The 21241-nt window shown below is 41.1% G+C and overlaps 1 protein-coding gene across 1 annotated transcript in view; it reads left to right on the top strand.

Moving 5' to 3' along the window:
- Positions 1 to 21241, top strand: part of lamc3 (laminin, gamma 3) — a 149180-nt gene that overhangs the window by 92455 nt on the left and 35484 nt on the right. The window contains exons 11-12 of the mRNA XM_008292737.1: positions 13493 to 13602; positions 17147 to 17374. Coding sequence (XP_008290959.1) covers positions 13493 to 13602; positions 17147 to 17374 — 338 coding nt within the window. The remainder of the gene's footprint in view (positions 1 to 13492; positions 13603 to 17146; positions 17375 to 21241) is intronic.

The following is a 21241-nucleotide window of genomic DNA, read 5'->3' as shown; positions in this document are numbered from 1 at the left end:
GTGCATTCATCTTTTCCATCTTCGATTATAACAACTCCTCTCCACGAAATTGCATTCCTTTTTAACTAAACTGCATTCCTAATTACCTTTGAAGTGATTGTAGTTTTCTGTCAGAATTGATGTGATTTTTGACCTTGTGACGTTGTGGGCGAAGGGGCCTCTTTGAAAGAGTGACAGAGTTCATGTTAGAAGGTAGGAAAGGTGGTTGGTCAGATGTGAGTTTTGTTTCATTTTCATTTCTGTTTAGATGTAGCCACAAAAATAACAGTGTTACGTTTTGGGAAATATCCCCTTCACATGTTAGAAGCTGGGCTGCAAGGTGGCTCGGTGGTTAGCACCCAGTTCGAGTCCCAGTTAGGACACCTGAGATCTTTCTGTGTGGAGTTTGCATGTTCTCCCCGTGGAGCGTGGGATCTCTCCGGGTTCTCTGGCTTCCTCCCACACAGTCCAATAGAAGAAGCTTTATTGTCATCTTTGGGGAAACAACAAAATTCCGTTTGGCATCGTCTTTGCAGCGGCTAATATGGCCACAAGAAAAAAAGTTAAAAGATGATATAAATAATTAAATAGCTATAAAATATAAAATAAATACTCTATTAAAAGTGAAAAAGAGCATTTGTTAGAATGAGTCCGTAAACTGGGAGGGTCATGGTTCCTGCAGCAGTCTCTTCACAGCTATGGGGGAAAAGCTTTGTTTTAGTCTGTTGGTGCGTCTCTCATGGCTCTGAGTCTGCCAGAGGGTAGGGTGGTAAATAGAGACTGTCCTGGATGGGCAGGGTCATTCTGGATCTTTGTGGCCCGCTGGAGGAGACAACTAAAGTAGATCTCCTCTAGGTGTGGGAGTGGGGAGCCAGTGATCCACTGAGCCGTCTTGATGACCCGTTGAAGTTGTTTCCTCTCCGATGCCGTGCCTTGAAACATGTTGAGGTTAATTGGTGATTCTAAATTGTCCGTAGGTGTGAATGTGAGTGTGCTTGGTTGTCTGTCTCTAAGTGTAGCCCTGTGATAGACTGGTGACCTGTCCAGGGTGAACCCTGCCTTCAGCTGGGATAGACTCCAGCGCCCCGCGACCCTAGTGAGGATGATGCAGTGTACGGATGGATGGATGGATGGATGGATGGATGTTAGAAGCTTAGTTGAGGTTAGGAACTAAAATTACTTGGTTTGGTTTAGAGCAGAAGTCATGGTTTAGGTTAAAGTACGACCCTTTCATCCTGTTTGAAGCTTCTCCTCCGTTTTCTGGGTTACCAGGGTGATATGGCCCACCCCATCTCTGATTGGCTGCCTGAAAAGGAGCGACAGTGAAGTAAATAAAGTAAAATAAATGGCAAAGACACACTAATTAGAAACACATTTGCGATACGCTGCAGACAAACGTAATCCTGCAGAAAACCTGCTTCCCTCACGACGGAGCTGAAAGTGCAGCTTAGTTACATGGGTGTGAAATATGTGGAGACTGGGGTTGGATTAGACACGCATGTAATTTTCAGACTCTTTATCTAGAAAATTTCTGCAACTTAATGCAGATGCATGTGTGACATGAACAGATGTGGGTGTAGCTTTTTATCCTTCATAAGCATGCTGTATGGGATGTAAAATGTTGAAGCCGTTACAGGTGACACAAATAAAAAGGAAGGCGCTGGATGTGTAAGCGGAAAGCTAAACGCCCCATAAAAGCCAAGTATAGCGCGAGATAACATGCACAGAACGTGCTGTGTAGGTACAGAGAAGTGTGAAATCACAGTTCTATTCGCATCATCAGGAAGTGTAAAAGGTTTGTCACTTGGACGTTTTACTAGAGGGAATCACAGTGTGTGTCTGCGAGCTCTCCAGGCTGCACCGAGCTCTGCTGAAAGACGCATGTGTGCGACACGGGGGAGCTGCTGCCCACGTGCCTCAATTTGGCTCAGGGATGTTCTAACTTAATGGCAAAGTTAAGTTTGAATTAAATATTTTGTTCGTATTTTTTATCTATGAGTGTCTGAGCTAAAACGGCTCTGACCTGCCGCTGCACTTTGCTGTTAACAGCTGCAGTTTTAAATGTCTGAGTAGTTTCACTCACTCAGGTTCTGTATAATGCATATTGTAGCCTCCCACACCTACATATAGAGGCACACTCGGTCTGGTTGCAATCAGATCACATACGGGGAAAATGTGCAGACATATTTAAACTCGCAGAGAATGTTTGAACGTGGTTGGATATTGCACCAGCATTATGGTACCTCTTAGTATTATTTAGACCTAGCGAGCAGGTTCTCATTATAATTAGAGGAAACAGCACCTCTTTGAATACTGCAGCAATCAGAAGTTTGCTGTTGTGATAAAGATAGCTGCAATCAGAATCAAGCTGTGTCACAGTTCCCGTCACGCGGAGCTGATGGTGTTTACATTGCTTGTAGCTGGCAGTCTGCTGTTTCTGTTTTCTCGGTGTCTCTGTTAGATTATGCGATGCTGCAGTAATGTCAGTTGTAATAATTTGTTTGTGCTGTAGACACTTGATACGCATCTCTATTTGGAAACTGAGACCAAGCACTGATTGAGTTTTCCCCGTGCCAGCCTTCATTTTGTTTTTACTGCCTTACGACCTCAGCAGGTTTGTGTTAATGGAGGCCATGATGAGACATTTTTTTGTGCTCGTTTTGTTTTTCTGTCTACCAGCTAGTCCAAGATGCAGTTAAGCTAAAGGACGGACGGGTTTATCTTACAATTATACGCACGTGTTCTCATGTGATTTGGAAGTTATTGATCCCTCTTATCGTTCCTCCTGTCCCTACTGGCTGTTAAGAGATCCTTCCATAATGGAATCCAAACATATGTGATGGGAGACTAAATCCAGACTCTTTGTTCTGTGTAATAAGGCATTCAAAAAGTCAATTGAGTTAAGAATTGGACTTCAGTCGTCTGAATTTGACAAATCAGTTGGGTACTTCCCAAAGTCATAGTCCCACACAATGATCCCTTTCTGATGGAGAGAGGGGGAAAAGGAACTTTTAATTATGCCAAAAAAGTTTAAAGATCCCGAATGGAGAAGCTCCAAACATGTTGTGAAAGGGTTGGATGTTCACCCAAACTATGATATTTTCTTAAACCTAACCCAGTAGTGTTGGTGCCTAAACTTAGTCAAGCATTTAACCTGTAGTTATTATTGTAAAAACGTCAACCAAAGTGTGATATTTTCTTAAACCTAGCCATGTAGCTTTTGTGCCCAAAGCCAAATAAACAGCGAATGAAATCTAAAAGTCAACAAGTAAAAATAAAGTTCAGATCAATGACCTCCCTTCCGACCTGCTTAAGTCGCTTTTGTGGCCTTTTTCAAAATGGATGCCACATCAGAAACACAGTCTAGAACAAAATAATGCTTCTTTGAAAATGTTTAGTTACGTATGTGGGCGCGATGTAATAGTTACAGATGGTTGACGCCAATACCGATTAGACTGCTATTCAATTTGCCACCAGGTGTGAAATGTCCCAGGAAAAAGAAGGCTTGATTTAAAAGAAGTGTGTCTACAGGTATGCAGCCAAAACGAGAAGAAGATAATGATTTAGTTTTCCATGGTAGCTATCAGTGGCTTTTCTTGGGTACCTGAACAACTAGAGTAAATCTTCTTCTGCAAAAGCTAACTCTATGCAAAGACGTCAACAAGGGAGAGTGATAGAAACCTGCAGAAGAAGCAGAGACGTGAACCTTGGACATCATTCATCTGATGTAGAGAACTCTGGGACTTAAGAAGGCTCAAAACTGATGTTGAGTTGGCTTTTTTTTCCTTCTACATCAATAATTAACTAAATCTATCTACTCATAAACACAACCAGTCTTTTTATTCTTTCTTTATCATCGCATTGAGATCATTTTGCAGCTAGGCTGTTCTGTCCTATTTCCTGAGCAGTGATTCATTCCGTGGTCCTGTGTTGTCGGTAGCTGCTAGGATCTGAGGAAAACGCGATCCAAACCTTTCAGCAGCCAGCAGTAATACCAACTGCGAAAGCTTAGGAGAGTTGGGTTACCTTAAGGCAAGTCTTGAAAAGCAATGTGAACCCATCCTGAACTGGTTGTCCGCTCAGCAAATAGGCAGACCATGTTATATAGTTCATTCCCAAAGAGAATAGTCCACTCTCAGCTCTCATGATCTTTCTGTGTTCTCAGAGCAGTCCAATTTATTGCTAACATTGACCCTCATCTATTTGTTGGATTGCCCCACTGCCACGTCTTTCGCTGAAACTCTTCACTGTACCTTTTCTCTCACGTTACCCTTCCCATAGTTCTCATTACACCACTTTGCTCTCTACCAAAACCCCCTCGTCTCCTTCACGGCAAAGTAGTCAGCGCGGAGGCAGAAATGACCGGAGGAGGCGGACTGGGACTGAAGAGGTGAACCCTGGTGTGACGGCCTGTGGGGAAGCAGGAGTCTAATCAGCGGCATTGTTGTGGAGAGATCTCATTAGGGCCTGTCAACCTGGGCCAGTGGGTGCAGCTGGCCTGGTCTCCACAATGAACCTGTTCAAAAACAGGCTTAAGTCATTCACTTTATTTTTGTTCTCTTCCCCCACTTGGCCTGCCGTCTTGTTGCCAATAATCCTTCTCATCCCACTCAGCACCTCCTTCACACTGTTTTGTTGCAATTTGTCTTCAATTCTGCCCCTGTGTTTCTATCTTTAATTCTCCTCCTCAGCACCCACAGACCAACTTAACTTCCTCCCCGTAGCCAGCCCTGGAAGCCCTCTTCCCAAAGAAGGGATTTAATTCTCATTGTTTTCCAGGGCTTGTTTAAAGTGAAGCAGAGAAAACAGCAAACTGTTTAATGGAATTGAAAGGTCCACATGGAAATTGACATGCTATGCAGCTGGGGAGCCCTGCATTGTCCTCTCTGTGTGCTCCACAGACCATGTTCCAGTCTATTAGCCCAAAACAGTCCTGTAGAGCCTACTTCTGGGATCGCCCTCTTACAGCCTCTGAAACAATGGGCGGCTGCCTGTTGGCTGCTGCCGAAACGCATCCACAAAAGCAGTCATACGTCACATTTTAAAGACAGTGAAGGAAAAGGTACAGTAGATTACAGTATCCTCACTAAGTTGCACTTTGGTAGAAAGAGAGCTGCACTGGTTCAGATGGGACATGATTAAAGCATGAGCAAAGAGCCAGCCAGAATCCTCAGTGGGAGAAAAGGGCTGATTTGATGGATGTTGTAAAGTGTAAACCTGCAGTATTTGGTTTTGGTCGCAATGAAGGATGTGCACAGTAGTCAGTTGTCTTGAATCTCACTATGATTGTTGCCAGTTTAGGCAGGGGCCAGTATGCGTTTAATATTGACTGCGATGTCTGAAAACTGAATTTGACAGGCCAGACTTATTGAAATTGGTGTGGTGGGTAAAAACAGAGAGGCACACTTTAACTGGAGCGTGAGGTGATGGGGAAGAGAAGAGGAAGAGAGTGTGTTTCTGGCAAGGTAGCAACAGTGTGAGAGAATACACTTGTCACTGTATCAGTGTACTGTAGAATTGGCTTTTTGTAGATCGTCCATAACATATATCACCTCCATTTAACTGCTACATGAGTTGGAAGGCGAAGCTCTCGATTTAGCAGTCTGTCTTTGTGCCAGCTCTCATCTACTGCCTCTGGATGGTAAACGAAAGATTGAGATCGCGGGTACAGGCAGCCAAAATGGGTTTCCTCAATGGGATGTCCTCAGACATCCAGAGGGAGCTGAGGGGATTCCTGCATTTGATTAGGATGCCTCTTGGGTGCCTTCTTTTGCAGGTTTTTCAGGCACATCCAACTGGGAAGAGACCCTGAGGTAAACTCACTGGAGGGATTACAGCTCTCACCTGGCCCTGGGAGCATCTTCAGATCCTCCAGAAGGAGCTGGAAAGGATTGTTGGGAAGAGAGAGGGAATGTCCTGCTTAGCTTACTGCCACCACTACGCAAGCCAGGAGAGGCAATAATGGATAGATGGATGGATTGGATAGTTATGCAGACATGCATGTAAATTTTACCCAGTGTGCTTTATTGTTAGCTATAGTAGCATGGATCTATCACGCTGACCAGTTTTGATACATGTTCATGGTACCCAGAGGAGGCATACTTGTAACTTAGGTGATCCTCTGATTTGTCTTATAACACCCAAAGAGGTTGGCATTTCTAGTTTTATCTTGAAATCTGTTTGATGGATTGTTACTGCTATTTACCAAATGGTTAATATGTTGAGGTACAGTGGTAAACATGGTAATCCCTATACCTGCTTCACATTAGCTTAGCATCAAGCTGAAAACAGTGTTGCCTTTATTACAGCCTCACTGAGCCATTACAGCTTTAGATTCTTGGTCTTTAGTTTGTTAAGATTCCTCCAAAAGAATGAATTCCAAAACCAACACAAATATGAAACTGTGATCACTCTAATTCTGACAAGATGTGGATTTAGGAAGGGTTAGGTGCTATCTCTTGGTGAACGTCTGGGCAAATTGACTAAATGCTGTTGCCAGAATGAGAATCTGTTGTCATCAGTGGTATCTGGCACTTACCCACGCCGCACAGAAGTACAGGGCAGATGGAAATATAAACTGTTGTTCATAAAGTACAAGTATCTCCAATATGTAACTCCCCATAACATCACAGACGATAATTAACTGCCATGTTATACCTTAATGATGATGAGCCATGTGCAGGATGTAAACTGCCACCGTACTGATGAGGACCGTCCAATTTTCAAGCCTTCTCAAAAAGTGGCAGAAACATGCACATTAAATTACATCTTCAGCACATCATTAGTACCCGACAGTATGTTTTGCAGCACTCGGTTGTTTGTGAACCCCCTTAACTCATGTACATCTGTTCATGTTTGTTTTTTTTTCATCCTGGTACATGATGATTTAACGGTTGTCCATCAAGGTTTGAAACTGCAGTCACTGACTATTTGGCTGCTTGGAGGCAGAAGAAACATCCAGCAGCCACTTTATCAGTCACTTGGAGTCGTGTGTCCATCAACCTGATGAATTTAAGTCCAATTTTCCGGCTCTGTGTTTGTACCTCTCTGCCTCCTAAGGGAAATATCTTGCTCTTTAGCAGCTAATCAGCTCCTTTGTTGAAAGTCGCTTTGGTCGAAAACAACAATTGGATTTAAAGTTGCAATTTGCGCTGATCATTAATCATGTCCCGGTTTTACCACTGGCTTTTAGATTTCGGTGACCTTTGCTGACATAAGGCCAACCTTAGGATCACGAACCTGTAAATATTTGACTTCACAAGTTGACAAGGAGTTCTTGGATGAATCAATAATTTGGCTATGTATGTAATCTTACTATGAGCAGAGGCACAGGTTCATCCAAGGCTTCCAAGGGCACATGTTCTTTGCTTCCTGCATCAGAGAATTCAGTCTCTGATGATCAAGCTATCAAAAAAGAAGAACAAAAATGGATAAAGCCACTAAAAATACTGCACAATAACTCTTGTAAAAAATATGTAAATTATCCGAATAAAGATATATTATATATATTGGTATAAAATAATTATATAAGAAATCTGTCATCTAACAAACAAACTGATGTAAATTATTCCACCAATACTTGTTTTACTGGTAATCTAATAAATTAAAATTGACTATTTTTATACTAATTTACTTCTAATAAAATTAATAAATAAATAAAAAGGAAATATTTGTGAAATTCTGATCAATTTTGTAATGCATTTTAACAGTTTATTTATGTAAAAAAAAGTCTAACAAAATACAAATTGTATGATTATTTAGACATAATACATTTTTATTAATATTTTACATTAGACATTAAAACCAACAATCTGTTTTTGGAATTGTATTGATATTTTTATGTACAGTGCTGAACAAAGTCCTCCACCCAATGTAAGGTTTATGCCACAGCTGTCCTAAATTACCAGCACTGGTAATTACCTAAATCATTTTTTATATTTCTGTAATGTTTAATACACCAGAATGTCCAAGCTCCTCAACCAAAATGATATTCTTTATGCTAAAATGTAATTATTATTGTTATCTATGCATTTTGAAATTTACTGTTTTGCAAAAGAAAGTTGAAAAAATAGTCAAGCACATTATAATTTCTGGAATAAGATGTCCAATTATAGTTATTTACTTGCGGTCCTGAACAGGAAAAACTTAGTTTTAGTGGTTGAATGTCAGATTTGATTCATTTCTGACTTCTCAGAGAAGCCCAGTGAGCCGGCTCAGATTTGGATATAAAAAGGTGAATTCCATTTGAAATTCCTCATTCCTGTTCAAAATGATAAAACGTGGAGAGCAAATTGAAGCGCTTCATGATGTTTAACAAATCAGACAGGTGGTCTAATAAATGTATTAAGCTCTGTATATATTCAAAAACATTTGGGGGGGGAAGAGTAACATAAGAAGTAAACTTCCATAAAATCACATCTCTATTAACAGTGCAGCTTGTATCTTTCTGTCCCCTCCAAACCTCCAGGCCTCGCTCTGGTGTCTGTGCACCAATAATGAGTTTCCCCTCAGCGGCGAGAGCTCTGGCTAAAGGGCCTCATTGGTCCTCTCTTTGAAATGCACTCGAGCTCAGGGACACAGTCTGCCACTGTCAGGAGAAGTTCTCCACAGATCTCATTACACTTCTCAGGTACATGCTTAGACGCCGTTCGCTGCATGATCTATAGCATCCCCTCATGCGCCCTCAGTCTTCCTCCGTCATGCACACCAACACATGAAAACACACGGAGCTTTTAGCATTTTTCAACAATCAGATGCAAACACAAGCATTAAAACTAATCATGTCTCCTAAATGGAAATGCGTGTTTCAAAGTGTTTTGCTAAAGGCATGCGAAAGCATAAATAAACATGAGTATACTTGGCATCTCTCTTGACTGACAGCATCTGCATTCATAGATGGTAAATATGTTAACCTGCTAAGTGGTTTTGTGTTCCCACCCGATGCAGAGATCATTTGAGAATCAGATGAAGGAGAAATATATGGAAGCTTTGGGGATTCAAGCGGAGGGAATTGATGAGAGGAGGAGGTGAATGGCTTATATAAGGTAACATCCACACTTCTCTCTGATGTTCCCACTGTTCACTTTCTGTTCCCTCGAAACCAGTAGGCGGGGAGGTTTTATTGCCTTGCTTGTAGCTCCGTGTGTACGTCTGGAGGATGTAAGCATAATATTTATGCCGTAAGGAGTGACTCAGATGCAAAGCTTCTTTACAATCAACTTATAAATGTTCTACATACACCGAGTCAGTGGTGATCAGCCGTTCAGCGTTTTTAACTGCCAGAAGTAGTCTTTCAGGAGCTCGCTTGTGTGAACGCCTGTGAAACGTATAAGCCACTTTGCAGCAGTAAGCAGAGCATCAGTAGTAGTAGTGCAGGCACGAGGTCCATCTGGCACCGGGCTCTCTTCTGTCATGTTTTGAAAATCCACCGACTTTGATCATAGATCAGGGCGGCTGGATATATTGAACAGAAAGCAGAGTTTTCTGCCAAATGGAAAGAAAACAAACTTTTGCTACAGGTGACTGAGCAAAGCAAGGAGAGACATGGCATTACTGTGTGCCTGGGTAAACCCATGATTTATTCATGATACATTAACCCATACCGCCGTGAGGCCAACAGCTCCAGTCTCGTGGTGCATTTACATCACATTCTACCGAAACGAAACTTAAGAAATATTTGATTTAATTGTATTAAAAATCTATGTAACCTTTAGGCTGGCCTAGAAAACCCCTGTTACAAAATGCACTTCATCATCCTGAAGGTGCCAAATATAATGTTCATTACTAAATGGTAATGTGGCTATTGATGGAAATCTTTGAGGTGCATGAAAAGTTTTCAAAGTAACCTTGAGACGTGTTTTTTTTTACTCAAGTTTAACCAGACTGCATAAGGTTCAATAGTCAAACCCTAGAATCTAAATAGCATCAATCAATCAATAACACAAGCGACTGCTCTGTTAAATCTATACAGCGCACGTCGGCCGGGATACAATAATTTCCTGAGCAAGCCTTAATGACGTCCATGCGTTTACATTGTGTATTAACCATCTGAGGCTCAGGCAGTTTTTTTTGTTGTTGTTGTTGTTGCTCCTGTCACATATGTAGTCACTTGTTGGACCAGCACAACCACAGCTAGAAGAAAAGAGAACTCAACAATGCCTATTGTGCAGCATGACACAGTTTTAAAGCCATAAATCATCAACAAAAGGGTGAAAAAAATCGTTGATTATTAAGTACAGCTTTTTTTTTTTCAAAGGCCTACAGATGCTCTACTGGAAATAAAAACAATTGTTCTAAAATACTGTAGATATTTTACTGCGAACCTTTTTGATTAGTTTCCTTTCAACTGCTTTGTGTAAACACAGTTTGGCCCAATTCAGCAGGAAAGTCCCAGATTTTATTTATTTTTTTATCCCACTGGTTGCAGCTGAATCACTTCCTGGTTGTGCCGCTCAGCACAGACATTCTTTGACAGGATCTGATTAGAGGAAATGAATATTTTCTGGCAGATGTTTAAATGAGACATGTAGAATAAAGTGATTACAAATCGAAGCTCGGATATGTTTTCTGATGTAACGGCACAGATGAACAGTTTCAGGACAATCCGGAAGCTTTTACAGTTTCTGGTGGGGGTTTATTTTAATGACATCATGGCATTCAAACCAGCTTGTTTCGGGGGTTCGGAGAGTTAATGACATTAATGTAACATCTGATTAAAATGTGTTTTAATCAAAGGCAGATTTGCACGATTAGATTTCAGTAATAACGTGACCCCATACATGTTTTATTTATGTATCACTTACATGCTTGTGTACCCTGCTGGTCCCTTATCATGTCTGCGTTGTTCACGTCTTGCTCGCTTGCTCACCTCGCATCTTTATCGGTCCTCTTTCTCCCCCGAGGGCCCTTGTGCGTGGCTCTGTGTGTGTGTGTGTGTGTGTGTGTGTCCGGTATTCTTTTGGGCTTTTCCCTCCTGATGATCTCCTCTCATCCTCCGTGGAGCAGGCTTAATTACAGTGTGGCTCTCCGCGCTCTGCTTGGTGCTGATTAAAAGGGACACTGACACTCCATAGGGAAAGCATGACTGGGAGTTTGTTCACTTTCATGCACACTCTGCTTATCGCTGTCTGACCAGCTCCATTACCATGGCTTTGAGGCCCAGTTTGTAATTGCCTCTCTTTATTACTGTGCCTACATGTCAGGCCAGGGAACAAGGACCCGCCGCATCAAGACGGAGTGTGTGGCAAAACCGGGAACGCACACATGCTGCTGGTGTGCACGGTGGACATTCTAAGACCGTGGCCATGCGCAAAAAAAAAAAAAAAGCGTTCTGAAAGTGAGCCGGTGCCGTGGCGAGAACAATTGACCTAATAAAATTGAGGCCATTGAATGCTCTCACATGAAAGGTCTGACATAGGCTGATATGGTTAACAAACTAGAGGTTTCACCCTTTATTCATTTACGGCTCTTGTTCATTATTAAAGCGGCTCCTGTTTTACAATCGGGGGCCACTTTACAAAGAAAATGTGGTTTATAGGTTGTAACAAATGCTTGTATTAGTATTTAAACAAGCTCTCGTGTTGTTATTCTGATGATTAACAGGTATATCGTTACAGAACCATCTCAGTTTAGTGTGTTTCATGTGCAGCACTGAAAGCAGATGAGGCTGATGGGGTTGTCATTAGTTTGGCAGATGTTTAGTCTTAAGACAAATCTCAGGCTTTCTAGTTTGTGAAAACGCTATTTAACTTTCTTTTCCTTCTTCAGCACACTTGCACTTTTTGTCTTCTTTTTTTTTAGCTAGCTCTTCAATTTGTCACAAAGATCAGAAGGAACCCCAACTTCATCCAGAGTCCTAATTAACCCTTCGAGCCCCTCGGACGCACTCGGCATCCAGATTCACGTCCCTTCTCCCCCGCTGAATCGCTCTCAGAGTGTTTATTGCGGCGAGATGTATTGCATATGAAATGAAACCACCAGACTCGACTTTTGCAACAATGCTAGCTGCTGGTTTATGTGAGAAAACGTTGGTGCAAAGAATCATTTTGAAATTACATCAACTTCATAAACAGCTCTGCATCCCTGTCCAGACCTGTTACACTTATTAAAACTGCTTAGACACTCATCATTGCAGAAATATGTTATTGCGTAGATATTACCTAAGTTGTTGATAGGTACAAACTGTGTTTTTTTAAAGAATTGCCTGTATTTTACAGATTTTCCCAATTATCTGTTAACATACAAATAACTACTAATTACAGAAAAAAGTATTAATTTACATAGAAATCAAGGCAAATTCGTAAATTACATCAACATCACAACAATATTTTTACAAATTACAAATTTCAATTCATGTATTTGCATCGTTTGACCATGAAATTACACCAGTTTTACTGTCTTGTAATTAATAAAAATATCAGTATCTTGCAGATATTTGCATTATTTGAAGGAAAAGGTAAAACAGATTGAAAGATGGTAAAAGTTTTTTTAATTGTTTATAGATATTTTATAGCTTTTCTCTGTTACTTTAAAAACAACATCTAGTAAAATTACTGGAAAAAATAGTACTAATTTACATGTTGACTGAAAAAAACAGAATGTCCACATAATCTTTTTTACAAATACTAATTTGTTTTTGTTTTTTTACAATGTGTGACTGTAACGTGACCAATTTTACTGTATTTAAATCAGCTAATGATACTGTTTTACAGATAGCTGTCCTTGCCTTTCAGTTTCTTTGATAGTATTCCACTTTTTTTTAAATGTATTCTTTAATTTTTGTTTACATTGCAACATGAATGGCTAAATATTATAATGACCAAAATAACACCTTAAAAATAAAAGTATGGAAAATAGCCCCAGGCTCATAGGTTTAAACACCACCTATTAACATCTTAAACAACTACTGTAACTTGAAACAATCACCTTTTATCTATTGGGCACCATTCTGTAATGACAAAGCGGCTCTCAAAACCTGATAAAGTCTCTCCTGCAGCAGCACATGAAGACTGTATGAATGTGTGATTTCATGCTGCTGCTCATCACCTCTGGGACCTTCACACAAGAGCGAGAAAAAAGCATCACATCACCTGTGCGGCGCTGACACAGCATCTGTCATCAGAATGGGAAGAAGGCACGATACCAGGAGTAAAACAGGCAGATGTCAGCTGTGCTGCCTGCCTCTGCAGAACATCCTTCAGCAGATGGCAAAGCTCAATGATCAAGACCCTGCCTGAATATGTGTCGAAGTCAGCACATTTACATTTCCTCTCTGCGCTGTATGTGTCTCCCACTCGTGATTTAGATCATCAAAAAAATCAAGCATACATTTGGCAGGCAAATATTCTAAGGATGGACTGATGGGTTGAGGGGAGGGTGATTAAATAAAACAATCAATCTCTGTTGTGTTCTGATTTCTCACTGTTAAAATGCAACGCTGAAATGTTTCTGGTGTCTAATCATAGTCTGTGCACGCGCTGCATACATTTATGTTTTCTGTCCTCTCATTTCACAGGCTTCATGAAAACGAGAGGAGATTTAAACCTTCGCTGTCTGCCTTCCAGTTCCAGCATCTTCTCTCCAAACTGACAGCTCTCAAAATCAACAATGCTGGAGGACACAACTGTAAGTGTGTGTTAGTGCGCTGTGACATTTGACTGATTGTTTTTACATATATACCTTAACAGCAGGGTCGTGCATATTTGTGACAGCCCAAAAAAAAAAGCAACATCTGTGTGATATGATTCTTGGATGCGTGACCATTTCCAGATAACACCAGCAATATTGAAAGTGCCACAGAGTGAGTCCAGAAATAAAAATAATAATGCATTTTAATCAGACAGTAAAGCTGCAGCAAAGATAGCTGCTTAAACAACATCAGGGAATAGTTCAACTGTTCCATATCTGGCTCAGCAATGAAAAAAAAAAAATCTAAAAGGGGGACATTTATTCCCAGATGTTTGTAGCTTGTTCTTGAAATCCATCTGTTATTTTTTTTTTAATTTTTATCATGTCCTTCCTCGTTTTCTGTCTGATAGCCTGCATTGTAATGAACAGGACGGATCTGAGAGGCATTACGGTGGATTAGAGCACCGAGAAGACAGAACAGCTGGCCAGAAATCACCAGCTCTCTCACACTTAGCTACACCATTTTAATTAGTCGTCGGGCGCGGGCGTTCGGTGACACGCGCTCTCGTGCAACACTCAAGCGGAGGCACAGTCATGCATACTCCATCAAACTGTTTTCTCCTCCCACCCGCCTACCCGCCTGCGTGAACGTGCCACCAAAGTCAAAGCACATCTATTGTGCGTTTCGGATGGGGGAAGAAACTCTCTTAATGATTTGTGTTAGGTCTCAAACTCATTCTCGGTGTTCGCGGCGCCTTATTGCCGCAGGCTGCGCAGCAAACTTTAATATCAAAACCCCATAAAGCTGTCCTCTCATCTTTCTCCTCTCTCCCTCCAACGTTCTCCTTTGCTCTTTAAATTTCTTTCTGCACCACGGAGCGTCTCTTATAACAGAACTGTATTATTTTAATGACACTATTGTCTTTAGGCTGTAAAGACGGGCTTTGACAGCAGTCACGGTAAAGACCTTTCATTTTCTCCACCACAAAAATTGAGTTTCGAACCGAGAGCACGGCCATATTGAAAGTTTATGAGAAATCAATGGCTTAATGGCTTAATGTAAGCGTACCTAAAAAAGACCTAAATTGTCACAGTCGGCTGCAGTGAGCCATTCACAGCAAGTTAAAAAATCTGGACTTGTCTGACAGGGTTTCTTGGAGAAAAGGATTGATGGAGAGCCCAGCATGACTTAAAATGAAACCTTTTTTTAATTAGCTGAAATATAGGCTCCAGTATCTGAAAACTGCTTTTAATTGCACATTTCCCCTGTTGAATGAGCTAATAGAATTCGGGAACGAGCGGAGAGTGAAGGGTAGAGGCTAAGGCGAGCCGTGGAGTGGGAAGAGGACAGGGTTTGCCAACTGATTATTCCTCAGAGGTGCAAATGAACCAGGGTTTCATCACCGCTCGAGGAATGGCCGGATCATGACTTGTTAGAAGTCAAGGTCCGTCCTCTCCTCTGGTTCTCCCGCTTTTATCACTCCCTCACTGTTTAGTACACTCCGATATTATGCAGTCAGTCATTTACACTTGGTTTAATTCTTATTTGACGAGTTCTACGTACGTGCGCTGAATATTCTTTCTGTCTGGACAAGAAAAAGATGCCCACTGTAAAGATGGGAGAAAAAATGTTACAGATACTAACTCAACTTTTTTGAAGACTTAACTTTTATTTTACAGATTTTGCCTGTTTTGCTAAACTGAAGGTAATAACTGGTAAAAGCACAGGAAAAAAAAGCCATTAAGAAAACAGGCCAGAACTGTAAATAACAACATTTTATTCTTTGATAACATTTGATGGTAAAGTTACACTATTTTTTGTTGTATTTTAATTAGCGAACCTATCACTATAGTGCAGATATTTGCATTTTTTGAAAGAAAAAAACGAAAAATTGTTGATATTTATTATAAATATAAAATCATTTTGAACCATCATTCTTCAGATTTTTACTTTTTTTTTTTAAATTACAGATAATAACTTATAAAATCACAGAAAAAATGTATTTATTTACACATTGACTGAAAAAACACAAACTGTAGATTATGACATCAAAAATCTGTATTTTTACAAATAGTAATTTGTTCTTTTTTTCAACATGTGACTGTAAAATCATTACAGTCTTATGGTGTTCAGTTCAGCTAAAAATATAATTATTTTATATATATTTGTCATTATTTTTACTGCAGTTTTTTTTCTTTTTCTTTTTTTACCATTACAGTAGTGACAGTTAGTTACATATAGTAATTTATTTTTTTTTATAACATTTGATGGTAAAATTACACTATTTTTTGCTGTATTTAAATGAGGAAAAATATCACTATAGAACAGATATTTTCATTTTTTTAAGAAAAAAGACTGAAAATTTATTCATATTTATTATAAATATAAAATTAGTTTTAACTGTCATTCTACAGATTTAAAAAAAAATACGGACAATATCAAATAAAATCACAGAAAAAAAATATTTATGTACACATTGACTGGAAAAACACAAACTGTAGATTATGACATCAAAAACCAGTATTTTCACAAATAGTAATTTGTTCTTTTACAACGTGTGACTGTAAATTCTCTACAGTTTTACCGTATTCAGTTTAGCTAAAAAATTTTGCATAAACTTGTCATTGTTTTTACTGTAGTTTTTTTCTTTTTCTTTCTTACCATTACAGTATTAATAATTAATTAATATATTTTTTCTGGCATCTTCCTTCCAGATTTTCACCACTTCTTCACAGGCTTTATTTGGGTTTAATTCCTATTTGACGAGTTCTACATAGTCATATGTGCGCTGCATACTCTATCTGCCCATCCACCATCCATCCATCTATCTCGTGTCTGATCAGTGGGACCAGACACAGTAATGGACCAGGAACAAAAAGTAATTTTGTGTTCCGTAGCTGTGGTTCAGAGACTATCCGGTGAGAGGGATTCGGTTCAGGATGGCCTGCCCACATCACTATTCATGAGAGGAGAGAGGGATGTTGAAACCCCACAGGAACTGCACGTTTGACATACCTCCACCAAGTCTCCTGTCTCCTTTTCTTCTCGTCTTGCTCTGCTGCAGTGATTTATTCATTTGCTGTATCAAAGAGTCCCTGGATGACGAGCGTACGCGTGTGGGCACGTGCTGGCACTCGCCACTGTGTGTGTGTTAGCAAGCGAGCTGTAAGTGTGGCATTTATTGGCGTGCGGGCGGATGAATCTGGTATTGTCTGTGTGGATGCGTGTGTGTGTGTGTGTGTGAGTGTGTGTGTGTCGGACTGTAAACTGTAAACACTGGGCAGAACCTGTAATGAGACAGGGAGGGAGGGACAGCACTGCAACAAATGCTAATAACCTACTGCTTTACAAGATACGGAGCCACACACACACACACACACACACACACACACACACATATTTGCACACATGCCTCATTCTGGAGAAACCTGGGCTCCCAAAAACCTTTAACAGGCATCTGAGACAACAATTATCCGCTTATTGCCGACCAACATGAGCGTCAGATTTATGACCACCTCCCTCCCGTCCCTTCTCCTCCAGACACGTCGCAGCTTGCAGGGGTGACTCTGACCTCAGCCTTCAGCTCCTCCGGTCCAGCCAGTCGTCCGGTCCCATGGGTGGAATCTTGTTCCTGTCCCCCGGGGTTTGTCGGCCAGTTTTGTGAGCAGTGCGCCCCGGGATTCACGCGGGAGGACCCGAGCAGAGGGCCCCTCTCAACATGCGTGCCATGCAACTGCCACAACCATGGCACCTGTCATCCGGAGACAGGTAATAAATGAAACATTTATGTTATTTTTGGTATATACACAACTGTTCCAGTGATAAATCTGGAGAAATGTGGGGAAGGCATAATGACTTTGGTGCCACTTCACTGACAACTAATCAACAGCATTTCTGTTTCAGTGACTCCAGCTCAAGTAGGAAAAGCCTAAAAAAGCCTGAAATATTAAATTCATAAATCAAGTGCAGAGCATTTTATATTTAAAGAAGAACTCCACTAGTTTCACAGTGCTTGCCACTTTCAATGTACTAGTTATGGGGAGTGCTCCTCAGCCTGTCAAAACAACTGTATAATGTCCTCTGTGGCTCCCGAGGATCGTGGTTAGATTTGAGAAAATATCTCAAGTGATATCACTTGAGAATGTCAGCTTAGACTTGGAGACTGCAGATATGTAACAGACAGGCTGAGTTACAAAGTTGGGGAATGGAGTTTGGAAGATGTGTGCCCTCAGCAGTCAGTTAAGGTCTAAAGCCATGCATTTGTCGTTTTCACAGTTAGAAAAACTGTGAATTTTGCACTTGTAAATAGCATTCACAGTAACAAGCAAATCGCTATTACAACTGGGGAGCGGATTTTTCTGCATAAACCAAGTCAGCCATGAAAGGTAATTAAACCAAAATGTAGCACATATAATCTTATGTATCGTGGTATCCACGAGCTGTCCATTTGTGTGCACATACATCTGTCCCATTCTCCTTTTGTGATCTTCAGGTATTTTGCTGCCTTTTCTGTTGTGTATTTTAGGTGGTATTCCCCATTCCTTCGGCTATTGTGTTCCAAAATTCCCTTCACTACAGAAAACAACAACCTCCAAGTGAATAACTTACCCACTGAAAATTCAATTTTTTTTCCAAAATTCATCCAGGACTGTTTGTTTTTTTTGCTGTATTAAACATTTTAACAACTGTAGTCGACTCTCTCCATGCAAATCCTCCACCAACATTGATTGGCAGGGGCACCAGCACTACATCCTGGGCTTAGCAATACTCAAATGTAATTGGTTTGAAGAATTATAAATACAGCAGAGAAATTATTCACGTGCAGCCAGTAGGGCTGGACCCGAATAGTCCACTATTCGTTCGCTGTGCTGGAATCGGGATATCAATATCGATCTCCAAATATTCCCCCTCCCCCGCTGTCGCCACCACCGTCACCACCGCCATTATCACTGCCACTGATGGCGGATATAGTATGGTGAATGCTGATGGCGGAAACACCCGCTCACTGCTGCCCCGTCGAATCGAATGCTGAGCACCCCCCCGCCCCCCGCCACTGCGGAAACGGTGCTGTGACCGCTAACCTAAACATCTAAACTGGTCTTAGTAGCCAAACGCTGTCTCCCCTCAGAATGAATACCCAGCCGCCACCACCACGTGGCAACCCCAAATATTTGGGATATTCGTCACTAATTGGGGCCAAATATCCGGAAATAGAAGCTGCTATTGGGACCAGCCCTAGCAGCCAGACCATTCTCCTGTGCTGACACAGCACTATGTAGATAGGAACACCTTGAGGGCATTTCTTCAAACTGAGCACAAATGTCCACTTCAGCTCAACAATGACCTGACTTTGTTTGCCAAAAGCAACTATGACCTCACGTTTGTCGCATCCTTGTGAACACGTTGTATGAGGAACGCCTGGAGGGAATTTTATTACATTGGATGCAACCATCCACTTGGACTCGACAATGAACTGATGAGGTTTTCGTTGTCAAAGGTCAGTGCAGCCTCACAAAACATATTTTTGGCCATAGCTCACATTTTGACACAATAGTTCTGGAAAATTTCACACAAATATCACCAAATGTAACAAATATGAAATCAAAGATTAAATCTGTGAACATTTTGAAGTGATGACATTTTCTAATCAAAAAGTCAAAGTCTTCACCGTGGCACCGTGGTGGTCTGCAAAAACCCTCCGCTGGCTCTTATTCAACACCATAACTCAGGAACAGAAGGGGGGAGATTGTGACCATATTTCACTTTGATCAGACACTGAATTGGTGACACTAATCTTGGGTGTCCAATTGAAACCGTATAGATCTTCTGTGCTTGCCGGAATGAAGATGTGTGTGCAGCATCCACATTTTCGGCTTTGAAGCTTGTCTATTGTCGTGGCTAAACGTGGAGTGCAAGTTGACTGGCTGGCGGAGGCTTACGAACACAAAATGATAATTCTAGGTTGCAGTTTGTCGCTCGAAAATCCTTCATGAAAGAAAAGCGTTATGTGACTGCAGTCGTCTTTAAAGAAGGGAAGTAAATCAGAAGTAGCACTGGGTTTTTACAGACTAGATCACCTTCCATCGTAGTTTGAGCATAAACTTTCCTTTGAATTGCCCTGTTACCCCCTCCCCTGTTTTCATCAGCCAGCGCTCAGCATCGCCAGTATAGGTAGTGGATATGAAAGCACACTACATTACTGTTTAATAGAACAGTTGAGCACAGCACTTTCGCGATGACACTTATCCAAGTTGCTAGTTATAAAATGAAGCCATTCTGAGGCGTTCAGCCAGCGTTGGAAGAGATGAGGGATCATCAGAGGTTGTTGAGACAATATTTTCTGTCACTGTGTCTTTGAGGGAGCGCGGGGAACAGAGAGAGATGCGGGCTGCTTGACTGAAGCATTTTTCTGCGTCTTTCTAGAACTGACATTCAGTCATCATCGCTTCAAGGGAACGTAACTCAGTCATCCCTCAGGAGCATTGGCAAGCTATCACTCAAACTGAGAACTGGATGGCTGTGCTAATACAGCAATATCCTCATTTCACACAACTAATCTTTATAATAACGGCAAAAAAAAATAAAAAATAGAAGTGTGTGTTTAATGCGCCTGACATCTTTATGGGAGATAATAACAGCAGCTGCAGTATTCTTTCAGATTCATATCCTAAACGCAACGTCCCGTAAATGACAGAAGTAAAACAGCAGCTGTTGAGTGTGTAAACAAGTCAACCTCTATGCAGTTATTTATATGTGTGTGTCTGCCAGCGTGTACTTTGTGCTCTTTTCTCTTTTTTCTTTTTTTTTCTTTCCTCCCCGAGTCTTTTCCACACTATCTCACTCTCGCAGCTTTAAACAACTCTCTCCATCTCACCAAGAGCAGACAACTATCCCATCCAAGGTCCCACCCTCCATCTTTTATCTTTCCTCAATCTCTCTCTTCCTCTCTTACCCGTCTCCCCTCCTACCCTCCGACTTACAGTCTGACCTAGTTAAGAGATGCCTCAAGCTTTGGCTCACAGTGTGTTGTTGTGTTTGTGGCCGTGCTCGTTGTGTTTATGTGGCGTGTTTGTGTGTACGTCTGAGGTCCGGAAGCAAGTCTGGTATCACTGCCTGCCTTCCTCTCCCCTAATTAGACTTGTTAACCGCCTCTTGGCTAATGATGTCTAATTTGCTTGCAGATTTCCTGCGTCTCTTATGTCTCTCCTCAATCTGGATGTCTCCCTCTCGCTCGCGCACGCTTGTTCTCGCTGCCTCTTCTTGTTCACCAGATTCCCTAGTCAGCCTCTCGTCGTCTTCTGCTTCCTTCTTCCTCTCAGCTCAGACTGCACCTGCTCTCCCCAGTCACCTTGACTTTGTTTTTTTTTTTTCGTTTTTTTTTTTTGCGTCCTTGACTCCCTTCTGTGCAGTTTTCTCAAGTTTCTACTGTCTGTGCGTCTTCCTGTCTGTCACAGGTGTATTTCCTAATAAGGAATCCGACACGCGATTGCTTCATGCAGTGTTTAATTTGTAGGTGTTTAATGTAAAATGTGATTTCTGACTAATAATAACTTCAGCTTAAACCAGAGATTTAAGAGGAAAAGTTATGAGATAATAACTGAAGAGTGTTTATTTTTGCATTGACACAAATGGTTT

The sequence above is a fragment of the Stegastes partitus genome, unplaced genomic scaffold, assembly GCF_000690725.1.
Source record: "Stegastes partitus isolate 25-593 unplaced genomic scaffold, Stegastes_partitus-1.0.2 Scaffold827, whole genome shotgun sequence".
Classification (NCBI taxonomy): Eukaryota; Metazoa; Chordata; class Actinopteri; family Pomacentridae; genus Stegastes; species Stegastes partitus.
This window is presented reverse-complemented; position numbering and strand designations above follow the sequence as displayed.